Source organism: Cervus elaphus, chromosome 27, assembly GCF_910594005.1.
Source record: "Cervus elaphus chromosome 27, mCerEla1.1, whole genome shotgun sequence".
Taxonomy (NCBI): domain Eukaryota; kingdom Metazoa; phylum Chordata; class Mammalia; order Artiodactyla; family Cervidae; genus Cervus; species Cervus elaphus.
The window spans coordinates 50,366,527-50,388,739 of record NC_057841.1 but is presented as its reverse complement, the minus strand read 5'-3'; the positions used below and the strand labels follow the sequence as shown (position 1 = coordinate 50,388,739).

The following is a 22,213-nucleotide window of genomic DNA, read 5'->3' as shown; positions in this document are numbered from 1 at the left end:
GACAGAATCACAGACTCCTGCCCACAGCAGAGAGCTGAGCGGAGGTGGCAAAACAAGGATGCCCTGTGCCCACTGTGGTTCCTGGTGCCAGAACCAGCACCCTGGTGTGGCTTAGAGTGAAGCTGCATTGTCTGCCTAGGAAGATGTCTCTTCCCCCTCTCTGGGTCTCAGCATCCTCAACTATAGAAAATCCCATCCAGCCCTGACATCCTAGAAGCCATCTTAAGGTGTATGCAAACCGAATTCCCAGTTCCTTCCACCATCATCCCAACTGTCGGATGCTGGATGTTGGATGCTCTCACATGGAGCCCTTAGGATGGAGCAGACCACTGACTCACTGCACATCCTGGGACTTGAGACTTTACCACTCCTGGTTCAGTCTCCTCATAGGAAAATGGGAGCAGACACAACCAGCTCACAGGGTCATTGGAAGGATTCAAGGAGGTAATACACATACAAGAGCCCACTCATGACCTGGCACATAGTAGGTGCTCAGGAAGTGGTGCATGAAATTAAAACTACTCCCCTGTGTCTAACTTGCTCAGGGTTCAGGGGCTCTGTGGGTGAGGTGGGATGTGAGGTTTAGACATCGTGGACCAGAGTGGAATCCTTTGTGATGGATGCTCCCAGCTTACCCAGCTCCTCCTGGGAGAGGACGGGAGGGAACATCTCCCAGGGATGGAACCTCTTCACAGGCCACGATCGGACCCTCTCCTCACTTTTCAAACTGTGAATACTCAGGAACAAAAAGGGGTGTCTCACAGCTGGCTGTGCCTGTTATGTTTTGAGGTTATAGCAATTGTGAAGCACAATTGTGCTGAAGGTTTTTAGAGGAAATTCTTCTTATCCTGATCCATAGATCGTTTAATCAGAAGAAATAAGATGCTCCCGTTTTCCCCTTGGGAATTTAATTCATGCAGTTTTCTGGTTGAGCATTTTGCTCTCCTTGGCAGCATGTGAGCACAGGGGCACAGTGTGTGGCTGGGTGACATTGCTAGAAGGGCCAGGCATCCCCAGCATTTGCTGCTTACTGAGAGCTTCGTTATTTATGTTCCTGGGTCATCTCTTCCTCCGGAAAGTCAAGGCGATGCTGACCACTTCCAGATGACGAGGCCCATGGGTGCTCAGTGAGTCACTCAACAAACGTGCCAGATGCCTGCTGGTGTGAAGCTCCATACTCCATCCTGTGCTGGATAGAGAGGAGCAAACCATTCTTACTGTCAAGGAACTCACATTCCAGTCCTGGGGGGTGGGAGGCTCGTCTTTTTAAAGATGAGGATCCCTTTCTGAAGCTCAAAGCATTTCGTGGACCTCTGCCTGGCTCCTGTGATTCAGTAATGTCTTTAAGTGTCTTCGGGTTGAATCTGTCACAATCCCATCTGCTCACATTTGAAAACTGGCCAAATGTGTACTTGTGCAAAATAGCTTGCTCAACATACTCATGGAGTAGGGGCTTCTTATGTGTCTGAAGACCCTCCGCCCTCATCTCCAACAGCCTGAGGGACTTAATGAATATTCAGGACAGTTGGAGGGAGACTGGGGGCTCAGACTGTTGGAGAAGGTGAGAGCCTCCCTGACAAAGGAAGGGAGGAAGCCACGGGCTCCAAGCTTGGAGAGCACAGAGCAGCGGCCTCCGTTAGAGACCATGGGGAATGTCGGGGCAAAGAGAAAAAGGAAGGGACAGAACTTCCTGGGGGATATAACTAATCCAGCTTTGTCTAACCCTCCTGTTGTCTGTTTTAGGAAGCCTTCGTCACTACCCTTCTTTCTGATGAGCTTTGCATCAGGAGACACATTGTTCCTTTTACAATTTTAATAACCGAAGCTTTGTAAATTGCCTATAGACATTTTCAAGGTGTCCTGCTCTCCTCCCTGGGTGGATGGTCCCTCAGCCTGTGGAGGCCAGAGCAGGGTCACACTCCTGTCCCTACCTCGTCCAGTCCCACCCCAGCCCCTCCTAACGCCGTGGCTGCTTGGCCAGCACCTTTCAGGCACCTGGGATTGGACTGGGGACATACTTCTCTCCACTCCTGGCAGCCCCCTCACCCCATGCGTTATGGGGATTCCTGATACCCAGAGCTCATCCTGCAGCAGCCCCCTGTGGTCTCTCTACCCCTATCCTGACCCCCACCCTCCTCACTTCACGTCCGAGTCGCTTCTGCCTCCTCTCCCCCAGGTTGATCACAGTCACACCCACTTTCCAGCTGCATCTCTGCGTGGTAAGAGCTGGGAGAGGGGGAGGGCAAGCGCCTAACCTCAGGAGGAGGTGGTGCCTGGGCCAGGTCTGAAAGTATGAGCTGAGATAGCCCACTAAAGGTAGGGGGGCGCTGAGGAAGTTGACAGGCAGCAAGGCTTCGGCAGCAGGGGCAAGGTGGTGGAAGCTGGGCATGCTGGCTCCGGTTGTTGGAGGCAGGCAGGCGGGCAGGGCAGGCAGGGCCCACATGGTGGATCCTGGCACCTGTACTGGGAGCTGGTGGCGAGAATTGATTCACTTCTGAATAAGCGGCAGCAGGAATGGGGAGGAGAGCACAGGTGATGAAGATGGTGCAGGGAGAGCACATGATGTCGGGAGCAGGGGATCGAGGGAGGGAGAGAGAGAGAGAGAGAGAGAGAGAGAGACTGAGAGGTGGTCCCAGCCCAGGTCTGGACCAGAATGGCTAGCGGTGGCGGCAGGCAGAGGATGGACTCCCGGGCCCCTGCTCAGTCAGCTCCTGACTCCTCTCTCTTTCAATGACTGCAGCCTATTTGTTTGTTTCTTCCCCCTTGTGCTTCCCCCGCTGGCATGAACTCCCCAGAAAAGCTAAAAATGCATCTCATCTGACCCAAATCAGAGGGTGGATGAGCCGGGGCTTTATTACACACTGGTTAAAACGGGTCTTGTGGGAGAGGATGGGCTCCGTTATAATTGTATCTTTGGTCACCTCCACCCACCCAGCCAAGAAACTGGTGGGGCTGCCTCTGTTTAGACACCGTTTTACAAAAGGGCTCCCCTCCTCCCTTAAGCTCTTTTGGGCTGGTCTTGAAAACTCAGCCCACTGGCCTGGGAAAGAGATGGGAGGAGGGAGGGAGCGGAGGAAGGGTCGTGTCCTCCCACCCGGCTCCTGTAGGGAGATTAGCCTGGGCGGGTTTGGAGATGTGTCTCTGGGGTCTGGGGTGGCAGCTCCAGAGAGACTGGGGGTGGGAGCAGGGCTTCTTAAAAGCAGTAGCAGCAACTCCCTTGGCAGTATTCCTCTTTATGATTCTCGAACTTCTAAATTGTTCTTTGGGCTGAGGCGTACCATCTATTTAGAATTGAGCATCAGAAGTGGGGGCTGTTAACTCCAGCTTTGAAAGGAATATTTTTGGAAAGGGTGTGGAGCCAGCATTCAGTGGCATTAGTAAGAAGTAACAGCCCTTTCCAGGTCCTCCTCCCGCTCAGTCCCTCTGGGAGACCCCTGGGGTGAATCATGACCGTGACTCACCATGGAACACTTGGGAATGTTCACGAGTGCTCCCACGTGGATGCTCCAGTGTGAGCGTGAGCTGTGGATCTCAGGTGGTGGGTTTGCAGGTATTCTGTGCAAGTTGAGTTGTTTGCATGCTTATAAGGCTACTAGTCAAGCAGGAAAAATCGTGCATTCATGTCCTGTAGCCTTTCAGTTACACACTCACCTTCTCTTCACAAATAGGAAGTCAGAAAATGATTGTTGGTCTCACCCTTTGTTCCCAGACCTCACTAGGCATGATAGGAGATATGGGGAAGTATAAACCACATATGTTGCTTGAGGAAGCAAGATTATATAAGATTAAACAACACTGTGTGTGTGTGTGTGTGTGTGCACGCGTGCACGCGCTCACTCAGTTGTGTCCAACTCTTTGCAACCCTGTGGACTGTAGCCCGCCAGGTTCCTCTGTCCATGGGATTTCCCAGGCAAGAATACTGGACTGGGTTGCCATTTCTTTTTCCAGGTGATCTTGCTAACCTAGGGATCGACCCGTGTCTCCTGCGTCTTCTGCATCAGCAGGCAGATTCTTTACCACTGAGCCACTTGGGAAGCCCAAATAAGATTATATGTGAAAAGCCAGTAAAAACGATAAATGGGCAAGGGCCAGGGATAAGGTCCTAACTCCTGAGGGGTGGGGGGTGGTGAGAGGAATGTACATTAGTCAGCTGTTGCTGTGTAACAGAAATGCTCCCAAACTTCAGCAGCTTAAAACAACACTAAACACTTATTCTCATGATTTTATAGTCAGAAATTCAAGAGCAGCTTAGCTGGGGAGATCTGGCTCAAGGTTTCCCATGAAGGTATAGTCAAGATATTGACTGACTGGGATCATCTTAACTTTGACTAGGGTTGAAAGACCTGCTTCCAAGACGGCTCACTTAGTAGCTGGCAACTTGGAGCTGACTGTTGGTGAGTTCTAGTTCCTCCTCGCTTAGACCCCTCCATAGGCTGCTTCTGTATCTCCCAACGTCAGCAGGAGCACCCAGAGAAAGCAAGGCAAAAGTGGCAATGTCTCTTGGTTTTGGAAGTCCCACATCATCACTTCCCTGGCCACACCAACCAACCCTGATACAATGTGGGAGGGAATTCACAAGGTTTGAATACCAGAAAGTGAGGTTCTTTGGGGGCCATCCTGACATATAATGAAATAGATGGAAATGGGAGCAGGGGAGCAAGAGAGAGAAAGAGGGAGACGCAGTCCCAGCCCAGGTCTAGACCAGGACCGGGAGGCCTTCAGGCTTGCTTTAGGTGACAGATGAAGGGTATTAGGCAAGAAGTGAGACTCAACCATAGTCTTGAAGAGACTGTGGACAAGAGACATGGACCTGGAGGTGTGGCAGCTTAAAGCCACAGGCACAAGGCTGGAATGAGCATGCTGTGTTTGGAGGGCAATGCACAAGCCAGCTTTAAAGAGAGAGCACTGGGAAATAAAGTCAAGATGAGACGATGGAAGACTAGGATGGGCAGACTGGAATGGTGGGATCTCTTAAATAAAGGGAATCATCAAGAGTTCTGCAGTGCACAGATGACCAGATCCAGGTCAGGAGGCTCAGCCTCTTCCTGTCTGGGTGCCTTGAATGAGTCCCTTTAATCCTTTAGCGCTCAGTACTCACACCTATAAAATGGGAATGATGAATGAGTTAACAACTGGGTAATAGATGCTGACTGGAAAGCAGTCAGGTTTTGATGATTATGAAGATCATCATTTGCAACCAGACCTTCCCAAGGTTCTAGAAGTTCAGAAGATGCCAAAACAACCTCCTGGCTCCTTCTCCGTGTGTTCTGTTGCTATATGATAAATGCTGGACTAACCAATATTGACCTCCTGAGGCTGAAACTGTGTGCTCTTCTACTATTAGAAAATCCACTTCTCTGTATAGCCTGCCTTTCTAGCCACAGGAACAGTGCTGTGTCATAGGCAGATTCTAGTCAGAGCGTAGGCCACTCCTAATATCCTACAATTGTATCCTACAGGACTTGATGGCAGCCAAAGCCTGTTCTCATTCAATTCTTATCTGATCCTCACAACCATGAGGTAGATGGCCCAGTGTCATTAACTCCATTTTACAGACAGAAAAACAGATCAATTAGTTGAAAGGCCCCAGAACAAATCAGTAGTGATTAGACATTACAAAAAATCCCAAAGAGTTTTGTGAAAGAAGGGAGAGCATTTAATCACTCAACATTTTTAATAGTAATGGCTTTAATATTCAAATACCTCCAAAAAGTACATATAGGAAAATAAATTACCTTCTACCCCTCACTGGCAGCTCTCCAACACATCTCAGAAAGAACTAGTACCCAGTTTTTAATGTGTCTTTCTAAAGATAGCCCATGCATCTACCAAAAAATATGTATTTGTGGTCATCTTTTTCTTTCCAAACTTGGTAACAAATCGCACTCTATGTTGCAGTTGAATCTCAAAGCTATTTTTCATACATCCACATACAGATATGTCTCATTCTTTTTAATGGTTGCATAGTACTCTGTGGTGTATCCAGCTAGCACTCCATTGATGAACATTGATGCTTCCAGTCTTTGGCTATGGGAACAATACTGCAGGAATTAGCTTTGTACCTACATAGGTTACATGTGATAATGAAACCAATATTTATAAGGGAAATTTCTTGATCATCACAGTTAAAATTTCTCTGTAATCTTTGTATCTTTAATCCTGAGTGATACTGAACATTTTTCACATATTTAAAAGCTACTAGTATTTCTTTTTCTGGGATCTTCTTCTTCTTCTTTTTTTTTTTTTTAGCTAAAACAGTTTTTGCAATTTTCCAGCAAGGTATAGGTCTTTTCCTGATTTAATATAAGCTTTTGCTATAAAGGAAATTAGCCCTTCATCATACGTTTTGCAAATATTTTTCCCAGCTTATTTATTTCTTACTTAGAAGAGCACTTCCCTTTGAGATGATAAAACAATTTTCCGATGTTTTTCATGATTCTTTTAAAAAGTTTTAAAATCGTTGCTGTACCCATCATTTCCTTTGGTATAAGGGGTGGGAAAGGGGTCTGGATTTTGTTTTGTTTGTCTCCTACATGATTGGCCAGTGGTCCCCATCCTATTTATTGAAAAAGCCATCTTAAAATTGAAATCCCACCTTCACTATTTGCTAAGTTCACATGTATATAAATGTGTGTGAGTCTGTGTATGGGCATCTTCTTGATCTGTCTCTCTGTTCATGATCCAGTATCAAATATTCTATTTTTATGACTTTATAATGTGTTTTCATATCTAGTAAGGCTGGTCCCCTTACTCCCATTAGTCATCTGTTTTAGAAATCTCTTGGCTATTCTTTAAGTGCCTATTTTTCCATGCGAACTTTAGAGTCAGCTTATCTAATTTCAGTAGAAATTCTGCTTGTTATTTTTATTGGGACCATATTGCATTGATTGAACTATTTAGGGGGGAACTGGAGTGTTTACAGTATTATAGCTCCCTATCTGAACACAGCTATACTTTCTATTTAAAGAGTGCTTCAGTCAGGTTTTAAAACTCTCTTTGTATGGACCTTGCACATTTCTTATGAGCTTATTCTTAGGTGTTATATCTATTTTCTTTGCCAAGTAAATGGGATCCTCTGTGTTTTTGAGCTTGTCCATTGTTTGTATAGGAAAGTATCCAGTAATATCCTCTGCAAATAATGATGTTTTTCACCAACTCTTTTCTAACTCTTTAACCTTGTATTTCTTCAACATTTTTGATCTTGAGACTTCAAAGAGGGACCAGACTTCCAAGATACGAAGAAATTGCTGAGCCCGTCTGGCACTTTTTTTGGCTTTTTTGAGCTGGGGACTGAGGGCTGGGGGAGGGGTGAGGGACTCTTGTCCCTTGAGAACATTTTCACTGTAATTTATGGTAGTCTGGGGACCAAAACTCTCAGCGCAGATGGATGATGAACGCTGGTGGTCGGCAGATGGGGGGTGGGATAGTTAACTTTGTGAGGTGCTAACAGTCAGACACCCTCCCCAGAGGCTGTGAAAGAGTCCTGCCCTTGGTGCTGGCGGGGACTTGTGGACTTGTGGGACACACTTGTGGCTGAGCCAGTGTGGCAGAGGGAAGGACCGCTCTCGTCCCCTGAGATGGAGAAACAGACACAAGGGAGGCTGGACTCCAGGGACTGTGCTCAAAAGCGGGTGTTTGCTCTACATCCTCAAGGAGTCCTTCCATCACAGCTGCCTGGTGCTGGGGTTCTGCCCAGACATCCACCTGCTGGCTCCCACATCCCCAGTGTCCCAGCCCACCCCAGGGTCCTTCTTGGTCCGTATTTCTCCTTAATATTTTGCTGTGGGTTATTCTTTTGTGTGTGTGTGTGTCAGAGGCTCAGTCGTGTCCGACTCTTTGCAATCCCATGGACTGTACCCTGCCAGGTTCCTCTGTCCGTGGAATTCTCCAGGCAAGAATACTGAAGTGGGGGGTGCCATTCCCTTCTCCAGAGGATCTTCCTGACCCAGGGATCGAACCTGCATCTCCTGCCTCTCCTGCACTGGCAGGTGGATTCTTTACTGTCTGAGCCACGAGGGAAGACTGTGGGTTATTCTTACTGCTCAGGAAAGCCAGAAGCCCCTCAAAATTAGATGCAAGGTCTTGTTTAGAGCCCCGCACAGCATGAAGCCCCAGTCAAGATGTGGCGAGTGGTCAGTGTTTGTGAATTGATTCCCATTCTGTGAGTAAACCACTTGTGACAAGAGTTTCCACTCACATCCTAATTGTCCTTTCTTTGGGGACGGCTTCTGGAACCCAGCAGCCATCAGTTGTGCAGTGGGCAAGCGGGAAAATTACAGCCAAGGAGGGGCTGGGCTCAAGTGTAAATAAGAAAAGGAAATGCTTGGACTTTCTCAGTGCAATAAAAGTTCTATATAATAATATTATATGGAACTATGCAATTACCCCCGAAAATTGCAAGCTTCCAGTTTGTCCTCCCAGCCAAATGCCAGGCGGTTCTCGTGGCGGATGGCGTCTGCTTGGAAGAAAAGTGCAAGTTTTGAGGCAAATCTGAGGTTTCACTTCCTTTAGAAAACACAGGCAGGGGTGGGATCGGGAGGCCATCCGGCTGGGCCGCTCATCCGGGCCTTATCTCCAAATCGAGGTGGACGGGGCAGGGAGGTCGAGGTGGGTCTTAAGAGCTGAGGTGTAACTAGGACATCTTACACCTGGACGAGGCCTGGGAGAGTGATCCTGCCCTCCTCTGCCCTCGGCCCCCTCCCCCCGGAGCTTCTCCCCACCCGGTCCCCCTCCCCCCGGGGGGTTTGGAGCAGGCGAAGAGGCAGGGGTGTGGCTCAGAGCAATGGGGCAGAAGATACCCGATCACAGCCACCCTGCCCTGCCCGGCCAAGAATGCCGGTTGCTGACCCCTCCTCAGACGCAGCGCCAAGCAGATTTCTCCCCATCTAGACACCTTCCTGACTTCCTGCCCCTGGCCTCTTACACAGGGGTGCGGGTGCGTCTGAAGCCTCCTTCCCTGCCATCGCTTCCTCAGTGGGGTCCCCGCCCTGACCCCAACAGAGCCTCTGCCCCAAGAGGCCCTGCCCTCACCTCTGGGCCAGTTCTGAACACGGCTTCTTTCTCTCCCACTTTTCTGTGAGTTCTTTAGAATTCATCCATCTCTCTTGTCCCCATTTCTGCAGCCCCAAATGGGTAAACTCTGCTTAGGAAATCTGGGGCCCAACAGCTTGGGTTCAAGTCCCAACTCTGCCTCAGTTTCTCCGTTTGAAAATGGATTTTACAAAGTAAAGACAAAAAGAACCTGCCTGCAATGCAGGAGAGTCAAGTTTGATCCCTGGGTGGGGAGGATCCCTGGAGAAGGAAATGGCAACCCACTTCAGTATTCTTGCCTGGAGAATCCCACGAATAGAGGAGCTTGGAGGGCTACAAAGAGTCACAAACAGTCATGGAGTCACAAAGAGTCGGACACAACTGAGTGACTATCAAGTGCAAGAATCTACGTACTATATTTAGGTCAACGACTCTCACCAAGCGAAACACCCAGCACTCGTGGTACCTCTCCACGGCTAGTTTAATCTCCATAGCTAGCTTTGTTCTGTCGATAGCTGGAGGAATCTCAGAAGCAACCCTCTGTCTCCATATGTCACATCTCTGGCAAGCTGGGTGCCTGTCTGTCTCCCACGCTCCCCACACAGGGCCTGTAAGATTGTTTGTAATGAATGAGGGCACATTCTGGGGAAGCAACTTCCAGACCCTGCCCTGGCCACTGCCCTGGCCAACTTCCAGACTCCATGCCTGTCCCTGGCCACTGTCTGAGAGCTGGGAAAAACCCAGGAGTGGGCCTCCTTGCCCTTCTTCCAGGGCGTGGAGAGGGAACATATCATACATCTTTCATCAACTGGTCACGTGTCCATCATCCTGCCTGGTGTGGTCAAATGCTAATCCCCTCCTGACTTTGCAGATAGAACACTTGTCCTCTGAAAGGCCAGTGTGCGTGCACAGTCATTTCCCTGTATAACCTGGCAGCATCTCTGAGACACCTGGGGTGAGGTTGGGGGTGTGGGAGACTGAATCAGGAAGTCCACGGTCAGGTACAGCAGCCCCAAGACTGCAGAAGCTGAGCTGTTCATGATCTCAGAATCCAAAGATCCACCCTGGAACCTAAAGATTGAAGTGGGTCAGCTGGAGGATGCCATAGCACCAGCAAGGGACCTTCACAGCCTCCTGGTCTCACATAAAAGAAACTGCAGCTCAGAAAGGGCATGTGGCTAGTCCAAGGTCACCAAGAACTCAGCTGCAGAGCAGAGAAAAATTGTCAGTGCAGACTGGAACTGTACCTCCTCCTCCAAAGCATTGTTACCCCCTCTGCCAACTGTACACCTGGGCATGTCTCAGCACCCCCTCTTCAGGCCCTTTCCCAGAACAGAGCTCCAGGCCTTTCTTGGCTCCAGCTCTGGCCCTCTCACCTGGAGCAGCTTCCCTTCTCCCACCGTCAAGTTCGGCAGCAATGGGCAAAGTGCAGGGCGCCCTGGGCGTGCAGGTCAAGGTGGCCTGAAGGCAGGGTGAGCTCCGGCTGGCCAGCTGTGAGGCCACTTTGGTGCCTTTTAAAAGAAACACTAAAAATGTATCCCCCAGAAGGGTTCAAATAAGTGGGGCTTCTTAACCTGCTCCAAGCACAACTCCTTGAATAGCTCACACAGTCTAAACCACTCCCACTGCTCTGCAGGAGACAGCCCCTTTGGGCAGAAATGCTAAGAGAATAGAGCTCCTGGGGGGCTCCTGTATGGCCCCCGCCGCCCCACCCGCCATGAGCTTGCGGCTGTGGGGAGCACAGCCCACCAGCCTGCCAGCAGGGACACCTGGAGAAGGCGGAAGAGGCAGCTGGGATTCTGAAACTCAGTAACCCGGGGCCGAGTGCTGTTTATGGGAAACAAGTGATTTATTTTATTATCCAAATTTTCAGCGGTTTAATAAGGTTTAATAAGCCTCCCAAGGAGTTTTCTGGCTCAGGAAATCGCCTGTAATAAACACAAGTAGTAAATCCTTTATTCAGAACATAAAGAGGTGTGTAGTATTTCTAAAAAGAAAACAAGTCTTTCCCCTCCACCCCGCCCCGCCTCTCTCTCTAATAAATAAAGGATGAATAAGTGATTAAAGAACAACCGTCCGAAGGGATACCACTTATTTGTCCGGCCCAGGCTCCCACGGCCAACCTAGGCAGCGCGGGGGACCCTCCCCACGGCAGCTTCGGGTGATCTCAGCCCCCACAGCCTTGCTCCAGGCCACGCTGCCCTTAGACAACCCAGTCCAAGGGGCACAGCAGGGGTGCCCCCAGAATACGGCCTCAGGGAGTGTGTGAGCTCTGCAGTGTTATTGCTGGATTTTGTCTCTTGACCTCGCTTCACTTTTGTTCCTTCGTCTGTAAAATGGGTATCGTACAGGCTTCACCTGCCACCATGAAGATGAAAGTGCTTTGAAAAGTAGTAGTAGTAGTAGTTAAAGTCACCCAGTCATGTCCGACTCTTAGGATGCCATGGACTGCAGCCCGCCAGGCTCCTCTGTCCATGGGATTCTCCACGAAAGAATACTGGACTGGGTTGCCATCTCCTTCTCCAGGGGATCTTCCCGACCCAGGGATTGAACCCAAGTCTCCTGCATTGCAGGCAGATTCTTTACTGACTGAGCTATGAGGGAAGCCCCACTTTGAAAAGTAACAGGCTCTAAGCCACCCCTTGAGGGAGGGGATGGGAGCAGAGGCCCCAGCATGCCCACTTGGAGTTGACCTAAATGCTGTGAAGAACAGGTTCCTCTGAAAGTGGGAGTGTTAGTCATTCAGCCATGTCTGACTGTTTGTGACCCCATGGACTGTAGCCCACCAGGCTCTTCTGTCTGTGGAATCCTTCAGGCAAGAATACTGGACTGCATTGCCATTCCCTTCTCCTTCACTTTCACGGGATGCTGTGAAGAGCAGGTTCCTCCAGGGTGAGATTAAACAGCTCCGACACTCAGATGCCCCGGCCCCACCCTCGGGACCAAAGCCCAGGAGGACAGCTGCCCCTCATTGATTGTCGCCCATCACTCCAGCCACCCTCTGGGGTACCGCCCAAGTCTGTCCCGAGTGTGTGTCTCATCCCTACAGAAACATGTCTCGTATCCTCCCTCCAAACTCCCACTGGGCTCCTAGACCTTGTTCTGATAAAAACCAAACCCGTGTGGGATGTGGAGGTGGTGATGATGGTGAGGGTGGGGGTGAAGAGAGATCGATGCCACAGGAGACATTGGGCAGGGCGCGGGTAACAGGTCAGGGGGTCTGGGGTCTCTGTCACTTTCTTACCTTGTTCTGTGACCTTGTTCTGTGACCTTGGGTGAGTCAGTTCACCAGCACGAGCTTAGGTTTCTCACCAGCACGTGGGCCAGATAATTCCTTCTGTACCCGGGGATCCTGAGAAAGTGTATAGAGGAAAGTGGGTGTGCCCCACAAACATGCAGCATGGTAAGTCAGGGGCTTCGGACAGCAGTGAGGCAGGGACTCGAATGTCTGGTCTCAGGAGAAAAAGCTCAGGCCCCCCAGGAGCCGGGATGTGGGGAGAACCCGTCTGTGTGGGGTGGGAACACAGGAGTGCCTGCCTGCCAGGCTGGCCCCTGCGCTCTCACATGATGTCCTGTGAGTGGAGGGGTCAGGCATTGGGGGGGGGCAGAGAATGAGGGGACAGGACCATGTGTGGTAGAGAGGGCGCACATTCCAGCTGTCAGAGAGCATCTGGCACGGCTGTCACCGTTGGCAGAGGAGGGAGACCCAGAGCTCATTTCACAGAACCCAGGCAGCTCCAAGCCCTGGGCCCGAGGCTGAGCTGGGGACCGTGGGCTCCAGGCATGTCTTGGCAGGGTGGCAGAGCAGGTGGGGCAGCCCTCTGCCGGAGGTGCTCCGGGAGGCGGGGCGCAGGCAGTTGAGGAGGCCCTGCCCAGCCTTCCAGCCCACATGTCTGGCCCCAGCCTCTGGGGCATTCCAGGGCCGAGGGGTGTGGCTGCCCTGCTTAGGGGAACTGCCAAGGGCAGGGTAGGGTGTGCCCAGCAGAGCTCCATGGGGCCGGCCAGCTGCTCGGGCCAGGCCTCCTGCCCTCTCCTCTGCCCTGGCCCGCCTGCCCCTTGTAGGTTTCTGTGCCTAAGAACCTGCTCAGAGGAGGCAGCTAGCTGCTACCCAGCCTCATTCCCAAATCTGGAAAAGAATCCATGTGTCTTCTCTGCCCCTGCAGAACCCCACCCTCGCCCTCCTGGAGACACTGATTCTGCCAGGCCTGGGCAAGGGAGGGGCTAGAGGCTGGAGAAGGGGGCAGGGCCACTCCCAGGGCAGAAAGAGCCTGCCAGCCAGGGCCGGTCCACCACGGGGATTTGGCAGATGGAAACATCACTCTGGGCCCCAGATTTGCTGACCTGAGTGCCATTCAAGGAGGCGCTGGATTTGTGCATCACAACAATAAAATTGTCCTGAAAGTCACATCACCGAGGCAACCATGGAGGACAGGAAAGAGATGGAATTGGAGCAGAAATCAAGCTGTGTGACTTGGGGCAAGTGACTCAGCCTCTCTGATCCCCGTCAAATGGGAATCGTAATAAGGATAAAATGAATAGATAGAAATACTTTATGAATGATAGGGTCCTGTTCAAATATGTGTCCCTAAGGCAGAGGATTGGGGCTGCCCACCACCTTTTGTAGGGATTTCCCTGGTGGCTCAGGTGGTAAAGTGTCTGCCTACAATGCGGGACACCCGGGTTCAGTCCCTGGGTTGGGAAGATCTCCTGGAGAAGGAAATGGCAACCCACTCCATTATTCTTACCTGGATAATCCCATGGACAGAGGAACCTGGTAGGCTACAGTCCATTGGGTCGCAAAGAGTTAGACACGACTGAGTGACTTCACTTTCTTTCTTTTCTGGTAAGTCACCTTTTGTGACTTCAAGCCTCTCCCCACTGTGTATTCGAACCAACCTCATTCATTCAGCATCTCCCATGTTCCTGCTTGATAGCAGCCTGGGAATAATACAGACATATAAGAGACAAACCCTGCCCTGGAGCAGAAGTGAGTCATGCAATTACTTCCCCAGTTCCCAGATAAGCAAACTTGAGAGCAGCAGGAGTGTATACAAAATTTACCCATCCCTACATTTCATGTTCCTAGTAAAACCAGCCCTAGAACATGGGGCACCTACCAGCCAGGCAGCCCCACACCTGGCTAGGGGCACAAGCTTGGGCATCAGAGCATCTAGCTCTAGTTCTAGCCCTGACCCCAATGTGCTGAGTGACCTTGGGCATCAGCTCCTCTCTGTGCCTCATTTTCTTCATCTGTATAATAGGCATAAACTTTCTACCCGCCTTGCCTGCCTCTTTGGGTTAGGAGTCCATGAGACAGGACATATGGAAGGACCTTGGATGATTATGATGTCCTCCACATGCCAGGGTAGCCTTGGGAGTGTCTTTGGGAGAGGTGATTAAATAGTGTGATCTCTGCAAAACTATACAGAAAGCAAATTGGTTCCTGATATGATCCCACCTCCCTCTGCTGCAACCCCTATTAGGACTCTGGTCCCACCTGAATGTCATAATTGCCAGCAGTGGTTGAGCACCTCCTCTGTCCCAGTAGCACTGGGACATTTGATCGGCCCAGCAGAGTGGCAGGGTGGACATTATCATCATCCCCACGATTGGACAAGGAAACTGAGTTCAGGAGGGTGATACTAAGTCCCTGAGGCCAGGAAGTGGACCCAGGACATCTGAAAGCAGGGTCCTCACTCTCCACCTCCCAGCAGAAACCCCCTGTGGTCAGATGGCCATCAGCCAACTTCAGGCACATGCTGGCTGAGAGCAAGTTCTTGTGAGAGCCTGCTCAGTACCCAGGTTCAACACACTTTCAGAGGGGACTCTAGAGATCCAAAGCTTTCCAGATCCAAATGCTATGGGGCTGGTCCTTCCTGCCTCTCTGCCCAGCGAAATCCTCTCTAACCTTCACAGCTCAGAAGGTGCCCCTCCTCCTGCAAACCGCTTGGATCCCCCAGCCCACAGGAGTCTGCTGTCTCCCTGTCCTTATTTCTCATATGCCCTCCGTCCTGAGACCCCACGGCCTCCATGGGTCTCAGGCCCCTGGTGTACACACCTCAGCTCTGTCTTTGATTAAATCTCTAAACCTCTGACAGGTGGGGTCCAAACCCTCACCCCCATATGGACTTTTTAGGGGCAGCATGGTAAAGAGGAATGAACATGAGCTTTGGGGCCAAATGCATCCAAGTTCAAATCTTGGCTCAGACACTGTGTCTGCCATCAGGCAAGTCACTCACCCTTTCCACACTCTTTATCTCTAAATTGGAGATGATGATAAAAATGTGTACCTTGGGTGAAGAAGGATTAGAAGTTCAATGGCAGACACGTTACAGGCACTTGATTAATGGTAGCTGGTATTGATTGTTATTAGAAATGTTGGCTTGCTTGCTTGAATGATGGGGTTATTAGAATAGGACACAAATGAAAAGCAAAAATTGAAGTCACACTCAAGAAATTAGTTCTGGAGGATTTCTAGAGCCAGGGTTTTCAGTGCATTTCCATAAGTCCAAGGGTCTCTCTCTCCAAAGGCTCCACCTCCATCTCTCCTCTGTTCCTCTCGTAGGAGCAGGCCCTCCCCTTCTTTCACTGGTGAGTTGAGGGCATGACGAAGCTCCCTGTAGTGGAAGGGGGCAGGTAGAGTATCTGAGGCAAGTGATATTCTCATGTTGTAACTGAATAAACCTAGGCCAGAGCTGCGAAATGCTGCCCTTGCCAGACAGGCTATGTGGACACACCTTGGCTTCTAGAACCTTCCACTGAGGCCCAGTGGAGGCTGCGGTGGGCTTCATATCCTCTGGAATGGGGACCGCACGTGTGCCCTTCCTTCATTTTCAAGTGTCTCTTTCCCCCTTTCTGTCCTCCCCCTTTATTTCTGGGCTCTATATTTTTTCTAGCCCCTTCCTACCAGAGGTTCGTATGTTGCATCAAGCCTCTCCTAACTGTTAAGAGGTTTGGCTCTGCTTTTCGTGTGTGTGATTTTCTTTCCTGAGCGTGTTATTCTTGGAGACAGAGTACCTTCGCTTGGGCCATGGGCGGGAGGGCCCGGGTGGGAAGAGGGGCTGAACGTGGCAGTCCCTCTGGAACACTGCCGTCTGCAGACCCTCCAGGCATGGGAATCCCACGGTCACCAGGGAAGCTTCTAGAGTGCAGAGTGGGGGCACTTCTTCCCCAAAAGTTAATAAAACGGCAAGCCATAGCTCCCCTTCCCCTGCTACCTCCTGCCAGGAAAAACAGCCCCTCCTCCCAGCTCTATGGTTACATCCATTCCTCCAAGAATGGACAAAGACTCCAAACCATGCCACGATGAGAAGTCACTGCTGGACAGACCAGCCTTCAAGTCCAGAGTCACCCAGGCCTACTGCCCCCTCCTCATTGCCAGATTCACTTTGTGCTTCTAGCTCCTCAAGGTCGTGTGTACAGGTTTGCTAAGTCACTTCAGTAGTGTCCAACTCTTTGCGACCCCATGGACTGTAGCCCATCAGGCTCCTCTGTCCATGGGATTCTCCAGGCAAGAATACTGGAGTGGGTTGCCATGCCCTTCTCCAGGGGGTCTTCCCAACCCAGGGATCAAACTCATGCCTCTTAAGTCTCCAGCATTGGCAGGCAGGTTCTTTACCACTAGCGCCACCTGGGAAGCCCCTCCTCACAGTCATGACTCCAGTTATCAGATTTCCCCGGTCCATCCAATGACAAGATGAGGAAAGAGAAGCTCAGAGAGGTGGTGGGGCCTCTCAAAGTCACATAGCTGTGGTTCCTGACCCCCAGGCCCCAACAGACCTGTCTCCCAAAGCATGGGAGGCAGGGTATGTCAGGTCAGGTGGTGCGATCCATCGCTTGGAACGCTCGGGTGAGACCCTGACCACCCCCATCCCATTCAGTGGGTTCCAACTCCTCTATTTAAGAACATGAGGATAAGTCTAAGGAATTGTGGGAATTTTTCCTGAAAAACAGTTCAAAAACAATTTTGTCTTTAAATGAATAAGCCCTTGGCAAGCAAGAAAACTTGCCTGAAAGAACTAATTTCTTGAGGTCTTACTGATTTGGGCTCTTAACAGTTGAAGGGGAGTTTCATTCACAAATAGCGTTTTCAGAGGAAAAGAGTCCTCTGAGGGTCAGGACCCTGTTACCAGTAGGGCAGCTTTGTGGGAATTAGAAAAAGATATCATTTTCTCAATACATCTACTTCCATCTATCAAACCAGTGTCATAATATACTGATTTTGTTAGAAGACAGCATTTAACTGCCATTGCCAGAAAACATCCTGATAAATATCACAGGTCTGTAATGTCTATGAAGTGAATAGTGCCTCTGGATAGCCTGTTGTATCATCTGTTATCTCCCTGGATTATCTATTATGTTATCTGTTGGTGTATAACAAATTACTCTAAAATTGAGCAACTGAAAACAAGAATCAACATTTACTGTCTCCCAGTTTCTATGAGTCAGGAATTCAGAAGCAGCTTTGCTAAGTGGTTCTGAGTCAGTGTCTTTCATGAGGTTGCAGTCAGGATGTCAGGGGGCTGCTGTCATCTGAAGGCTTGACTGGGGCTCAATGACCCCCTGAGCCCCACAGAGGGACCACTGTGTGGTGGTCCCTCACACAGCTCAGCCCCCCGCCATGTGGACCTTCCATAGAACTGTCCTGATGACACGGCAGCTGGCATCCCCCGGAGCGAGTGATCCAAGAGAGCCAGGCGGACCCAGCAATGTCTTTTATGATTTCGCCAGCATTTGGTTTTGTCACTTCTTGTTACTTTAGCCGTTCTAATAGGTGTGCGGTGCTATCTTATTCCTAGTTGGTGGATGTTGCTCCACCTTTTTCAGAGCTGTTATGTCCCTGTAAGCTCTTTTAGAACAGAGCCCTGCTCAATCTGCTCTCTGTGCGTCCCCACGCCCCAGGGGAGTGCTATGCACAGAAAGAAACCCAGTGACTATTCAGGGAATGAATGCTTGGCCCGCAGGGTCTCTGGCCCTTTTTAAAAAGGCAGGAAAACAGCAAGGCCTTTGCTGTAGGAAACGGCTTGAACACCTGCCCAGGTGAATCACTCAGGGAAGACTAAGGCCCTCCATCACCCATAGAGAAGCAGGGAGGAGGGGGCGGAGCACCCAGCACCCTGACACTCCACTGGGTCCCTGGTGCCTCCAAGTCACTTGGGGCCCACATGGTGGGCCTAACACTTCTCCCTTGTCCCTTTCTGCTGCATCTGCCTTCTCAGGGCAGAAACATCCAGAAGATGAGTGTGTGGGAATTCCCAGAGCTCTTGCCACTGGGATGTGGGGCTTCCAGGCTTTGTTTTCCTTTTTCTTTTCTCCCCACTGTAACTGCACCCAGGCAAGGGCCAGGCCTTGGCTAGGATTTATCTATGGGCCATGACCAAGCTTTACCCAGAGTAGCAGGTCCCTCCATGCCCTGACATTAAAAATTAAGGTGGCTTGTTGTCCAAATTGAATCTGTTCTGCTCCCTGAAGGGAGGAGGGTGCCTGCTGTCCTCTGCCCAGACCCTCTCCTTCTGACCCCGCCTCCCTCCTAGCAGCTATCACTGGCCACACACTGTGTTTAATGTATAGATAATCCTGAAGTATCTCAGAAGAGGCTTCTCCCCACAGGGATATGTTTCCCTGAGAGTAACAGAATACTGACATGATAAATTAGCTAACAATGCACTTGAATTTAACACTGAATATAACTTGAATTTAACACTGAATATAAATATTTATCAAATGGCTCAAGATATACGTATGTAGGAGGTCACTGTTTTTTAAAAAAACCAAGAATGGCAAGTGAAGGGAAACCTCATCAACTAAGAAGAAGCCAGAAGTTGAGGTCAGAAGGCAAAACACCTACCATAAGGCCCCCATTCCCTTGCAAAAAAGGGGTCACAAAATTGGTTTAAGGTTTCTAGTAACTGTGTCAGTTTGCTAGGGCTGTGATAACAAAGTATCACGGAGCAGGGCTTAAAGAACAAGACTGATTTTCACACAGTTCTAGAGGCTGGATTTAGTCCAAGATCAAGGTGTCGCAGGGTCCATTTCCTTTGAGGCCTCTCTCTTCAGCTTGCTGTCTCCACCTCCGTCCACCGCCCCCTCTGCCCCATGTCCTCACGTGGTCTCCCCTCTGGGGGTCACACTGGATGACAGCTCACTTGTAGGACCCCGTTTTAACCTTAATTACCTCTTTAAAGATCCTACCTCCATACACAGTAACATTCTGACATCCTGGGGCTTGAGACTTCAACATGCTGGAGCTGGACCTGGGAACAACTCAGCTACCATGAGCAGTCTGGTTGTTGGTCAGTCACATCAGTAACCAAAAGCAGCAAAATGGGAGTCTGTGACAGGAGGCAGAGGATCTGTGAAATAAACCAAAGCGTTCTCCCAGCGGGAGCCCTGAGTCATAAGACTCCCCCTTTGGCCCCTGACCGGCAGACGTGGTGTGAGTCAGGAGTGGCCCCCATTCCCGCAGCACACAGAGCCTCGGAGTCTCACGTGGCCGGCCGGTCTCGCTATGGGACTTGCACATTCCCAAAGTGGAATTCGTGAAATCGTGCCCAAAAGGAGATTCCATAGCCTTCGCTAAAAGGCAGGCGCCAGCTGCCCAATGAGGAGCCCAGCACCCAGGGCCTTTGGGGCCCTGGGAAGAGCCCAGTGGTACCTTGAGAAGGGGCACTTGGGAGCGGGGCTCTGAGTGACAGGTGAGAGTGGGGAAAGCTGAGGAAGAGGGGGCGGCTCTCTAGCAGAGGAGGAGGGAGGGGAGCCCCAAGCAAAGGCAGGGGTGGGATAGGAGAGCACCACCTATGCCCACCAGCCTGGCCTCCCTGGGCCAGGATCCCAGAGCTGGGTCCCCTCCAGGTGCCAGGTCCTCTAACTCAGTCTCTCCGTGTGTGTGTCCCCGCAGGGCTCCGGCTGAGAACATGGCCAATGGCATTGACGAGCTGATCGGCATTCCCTTCCCCAACCACAGCAGCGAGGTCCTCTGCAGCCTAAACGAGCAGCGGCATGACGGGCTACTGTGTGACGTGCTACTGGTGGTGCAGGAGCAGGAATACCGCACCCACCGCTCGGTCCTGGCCGCCTGCAGCAAGTACTTCAAGAAGCTCTTCACGGCCGGCACCTTAGCCAGCCAGCCCTACGTCTACGAGATCGACTTCGTCCAGCCCGAGGCCCTGGCCGCCATCCTGGAGTTCGCCTACACCTCCACGCTCACCATCACCGCCTCCAACGTCAAGCACATCCTCAACGCCGCCAGGATGCTGGAGATCCAGTGCATCGTGAACGTGTGCCTGGAGATCATGGAGCCCGGGGGGGACAAGGAGGACGACGATGACGACGAGGAGGACGATGATGAGGACGAAGAGGAGGAAGAGGAGGAAGAGGAGGACGACGACGATGACACGGAGGATTTTGCTGATCAAGAAAACTTGCCTGACCCCCAGGACATCAGTTGCCACCAAAGCCCTTCCAAGTCGGACCACCTCTCGGAGAAGGCCTATTCGGACACACCCAGGGACTTCCCTGACTCCTTCCAGGCCGGCAGCCCAGGCCACCTGGGCGTGATCCGGGACTTCTCCATCGAATCTCTGCTGAGGGAGAACTTGTACCCCAAAGCCAGCCTCCCCGACAGGAGACCCTCCTTATCTCCATTCGCCCCGGACTTCTTTCCACACCTCTGGCCAGGGGACTTTGGTGCCTTTGCCCAACTGCCGGAGCAGCCCATGGACAGTGGGCCCCTGGACCTGGTCATCAAGAACCGCAAGATCAAGGAGGAGGAGAAGGAGGAGCTGCCCCCACCCCCACCGCCGCCCTTCCCCAACGACTTCTTCAAGGACATGTTCCCGGACCTTCCCGGGGGGCCACTGGGCCCCATCAAGGCGGAGAATGACTACGGTGCCTATCTCAACTTCCTGAGCGCCACCCACCTGGGGGGCCTCTTCCCGCCCTGGCCGCTGGTGGAGGAGCGCAAGCTGAAGCCCAAGGCCTCTCAGCAGTGCCCCATCTGCCACAAAGTCATCATGGGGGCGGGGAAGCTGCCGCGGCACATGAGGACCCACACCGGGGAGAAGCCATACATGTGCAACATCTGCGAGGTCCGCTTCACCAGGTGCGCGGGCTGCCTGTGGGGGCGGGGCGGGGAAAGGGGCGGGGCAGGGCGGGGCCGGAGTGGAGGCGGGGCTGGGCGGAGCGAGATGGACCGCGGGCGGGACGGGACGGGAAGGGTTAAGGGCCACTGAAATGGAAAAGGATCCAGGTCACTGGAGGTCCAATGGGGCCCTAGCTGCACAGCAAGCTCATTGTCATAGGTGCTGGGCATTACCAGGCACAGTGATTTTCAAATATTTTCTCATATTACCCTACTAGGTGGAAGGCCAAGATACGAAGTAGATCCCAGCAGAGCCGTCTGGTTAAGCCGGAAGTAGGGAAGCTCCCACTGTAGACCCAGGGAAGCCAGTTTGAAGGTCCCCAATGGCGTGCAGCAACCCCCCCCCCCCCCCCCCGCCACCTTTTTACTTGGAGCACGATCAGCATGTCAGGGCCTGTCCTGAGTGGATTCTGCAGGCCATCCCTCCGACCACATCCTGGAAGTCAGGGAGGGCCATGGCCTTTGTCCACAGACGGGTGATCCTTCACTAATCAGTAGCTAATCAGTCACTTATAAGCCCAGCTGGGAAATGGCAGAGCTGGGACTTGAACCCCAGGGAGACCCCCCAGAGGCCCTTTCAGTCCTGTATGGGGCAGACCTACAAGATATGCCTCCTTTTATGATGTCCCCCTTGACTGTCCGTGTTAGGAAGAGGGTTAACTTTATGCTGTTATGAAAGTTGAAATTTGAAATCAGTACATGATAAACCTTTCATCTTGCCTGGACAGTGTTCCATTCAGCACTCAAGTATTATATACCTTCCCTGCACAGCAACTTTTGTGATCAAAACTGACTGGTGGGATCCTGTGGGGTCTGATTTGTCCAGGGCTAGGTTTCGATGGGTCTCTTTGGGGGAGATAAGGTCTGTTGGTATCAATGGTGGCCACTGATGTGAGGCTGACCTTCCCAGCCATGTCCACGGTGGGGAAGTGCCGTGCATTAGGGCTTTGTCATTTCAGCGTGTCTGTCTGATGTGGACAGATCCTGGTGGTATCTGCCCTGGGACAGTGACTTCATAGTCCAGGTCTTGTCCCCACACTGCCA

At 51.5% G+C, this 22,213-nt stretch overlaps 1 protein-coding gene across 6 annotated transcripts in view; it reads left to right on the top strand.

The window, feature by feature from the left end:
- ZBTB7C (zinc finger and BTB domain containing 7C) overlaps positions 1-22,213 on the top strand; it is a 299,319-nt gene that overhangs the window by 263,890 nt on the left and 13,216 nt on the right. For all 6 annotated transcript variants that reach the window (XM_043889523.1, XM_043889519.1, XM_043889522.1 and 3 more), the window contains one exon: positions 19,928-21,130. In XM_043889523.1, coding sequence (XP_043745458.1) covers positions 19,944-21,130 — 1,187 coding nt within the window. In that variant the 5' untranslated portion in view covers positions 19,928-19,943. The remainder of the gene's footprint in view (positions 1-19,927; positions 21,131-22,213) is intronic.